Below are 2,108 nucleotides of genomic sequence, written 5' to 3' on the forward strand. Positions count from 1 at the left end.
TAATCGCTCGTCCCCCCCCCCCCCCTCCCCCTTCCATGGCGCCAGTTGGGCTGTGTCTGTGGCAGTGCTGCTGGACTCATGGTTTGTGTGAGGAGAATGGGCCCAGTGGGACCTGACCCAACCTGGCTCAGCCTGCTAGCACACCTTTGGACAGGACTGAGACGTGCGCCTCCTGTCCAGAGGTGCATTCCAGCTGGGCAGGCTGAGTTGGGTTGCATCCGGCCGGGCCCATTCTCCATGAGAGTCAGATGGTGATATGCAACCACATGGTCATGCCTACAATGGGTCATGGCACATTGCTGCCTGACCCTTACGGAGAACAGGCCCAGCCTGATGTGACCTGGCCTGCCCAGCTAGTGCACACCTTTAGACAGGAGCTGCATGTCCTGGAGCTAAGTATCTTGAGCTAAAATATGACTGTGACCATCTGATCCTCCAGCCACTTGTTTTAAGAACTGAATCTTTTATGGGATGTCTTGTGTTACCTTTTGGCTCTCTTTTTAAACAAAAAACAAAAGTATTCTTACAACTGTGGACTGTTCCGGACGGTAGAAATCCAGAGCTTTGCTGATGATAATCACTAGTGTGTTATTGAGTGGTATTCAATATTCTACCATTTTAGTAAAATTTAGAACAAAAACACTGTAAAATGCTATACATCTTCTCAGGAAAAGCTTTCTTATTTGAGAAATCTTAAAGACCATTGACTTGAATGAAACTCTTCATAACTTTAGGCCAGTACATTGTTCTACAACAGGAACTTCTGTGTGATATGAACAATGAGTGCATAATTTATCTGTTTTACTCCTTAGCTTTTTGTCTATATTCATAGTAAGAGCTCAGTTTATTTGCAGGGTTTGGTTGTGTTCTTTCAGCACATGCAAACTAAGTAGGTTGTGAACCATGCAGATGCAAATGATCTGGCTTCTACTGGCACTAGTTTACACTGAGTGAAATATGTTTTTAGTACGCTACAACTTCATAGCCAAATGAATGAGTTGGATTCTATTTTTGTGCATCTTCAAAATAACATTTCCAAGTTGTACTCCTTTATGCCTTTTTTAAATACCTGCAGCTGATGGAAGCTGTGACAGCGTAACCCAGAACTTTATTTGGAGGTAGTGGGCTTAAACAGACGTACCTGAGTGCATAGTTTGGTTTGCTGTCACTGATAGGTGATGACAAGAAGTGAAGAAGTCAGCCTGATGTTCTGATCAGTTTTAAATTTGTAGGACTTGAAGAAAAGATGCAATTGTGAACTTAGAATGTTTTATATGGTAAATGTGGTATGTACCAATACAACTTTAACAAGTTACTTCTCAGAATAGTAACTCTAAAACGACAAAACACTTATTATGGCCATTCCTGATATTCTGCTGAAACTGCCCACAGATGTATATTCTGTTCAGCCTTTTTTTCTCTGCATGCAGGTCTTCAAATATATTCTAAAATATAAATAGATATATATTTTTAAAATTTATTACCACTTTGTGCTTCATCATATATAGGAAAACTTTTGTCTTTTAGGTATGTGTTAATGATGAACTTGTTGCAAAGAACTTTGCTTGTTATATGTCTACTGAAGAGAACACAAATAATCCTGCAAATAAACCAAGCAAGCAGTCCGAAGAACTTTGCTTGCTATATGTCTACTGAAGAGAACACACATAATCCTGCAAATAAACCAAGCAAGCAGTCCCCATTAAGTCTCGTGGGTTTTCCAGAAAAAGTGATCAGTCCTGTACTTGCTCTTTGGCCAGTGCTCTTACAGGGAAAGGCACCCAAAAACCTAAAAACAGGTGAGCATAATGTTTATGTGCTGATTTCTGAAGTGTGGCCTGGTATGGCATGGCCTCTAGACTTTAATAAAAAAAGAAAAAAAACCCAACATTATTTTGATTGGTACCTATATGGCAACTTGAGTTCAAGTTGCACATGTGTATTTAAAATTCCACTTTAGTGCATGGAGGGGATGGATATACATAAGAATGGAGACTTTGGGGTGGTGGTATGTCTTAAGGTGTATGAATTACCCCGAACATGCACATAATGTCTTCAAGAGGAGGTTAGATAGATTAGCTGGGGTTATCTAGACCCAGCACTCTTTC

The 2,108-nt window shown here is 40.6% G+C and overlaps 1 protein-coding gene across 1 annotated transcript in view; it reads left to right on the forward strand.

Moving 5' to 3' along the window:
• TDRD12 (tudor domain containing 12) overlaps window positions 1–2,108 on the forward strand; it is an 83,739-nt gene that overhangs the window by 18,188 nt on the left and 63,443 nt on the right. The window contains 2 exon segments of the mRNA XM_006016608.3: window positions 1,528–1,626; window positions 1,628–1,799. Of these exon segments, the coding sequence (XP_006016670.1) occupies window positions 1,528–1,626; window positions 1,628–1,799 (271 nt within the window).

This window comes from Alligator sinensis, unplaced genomic scaffold, assembly GCF_000455745.1.
Source record: "Alligator sinensis unplaced genomic scaffold, ASM45574v1 scaffold170_1, whole genome shotgun sequence".
Lineage (NCBI taxonomy): Eukaryota > Metazoa > Chordata > Crocodylia > Alligatoridae > Alligator > Alligator sinensis.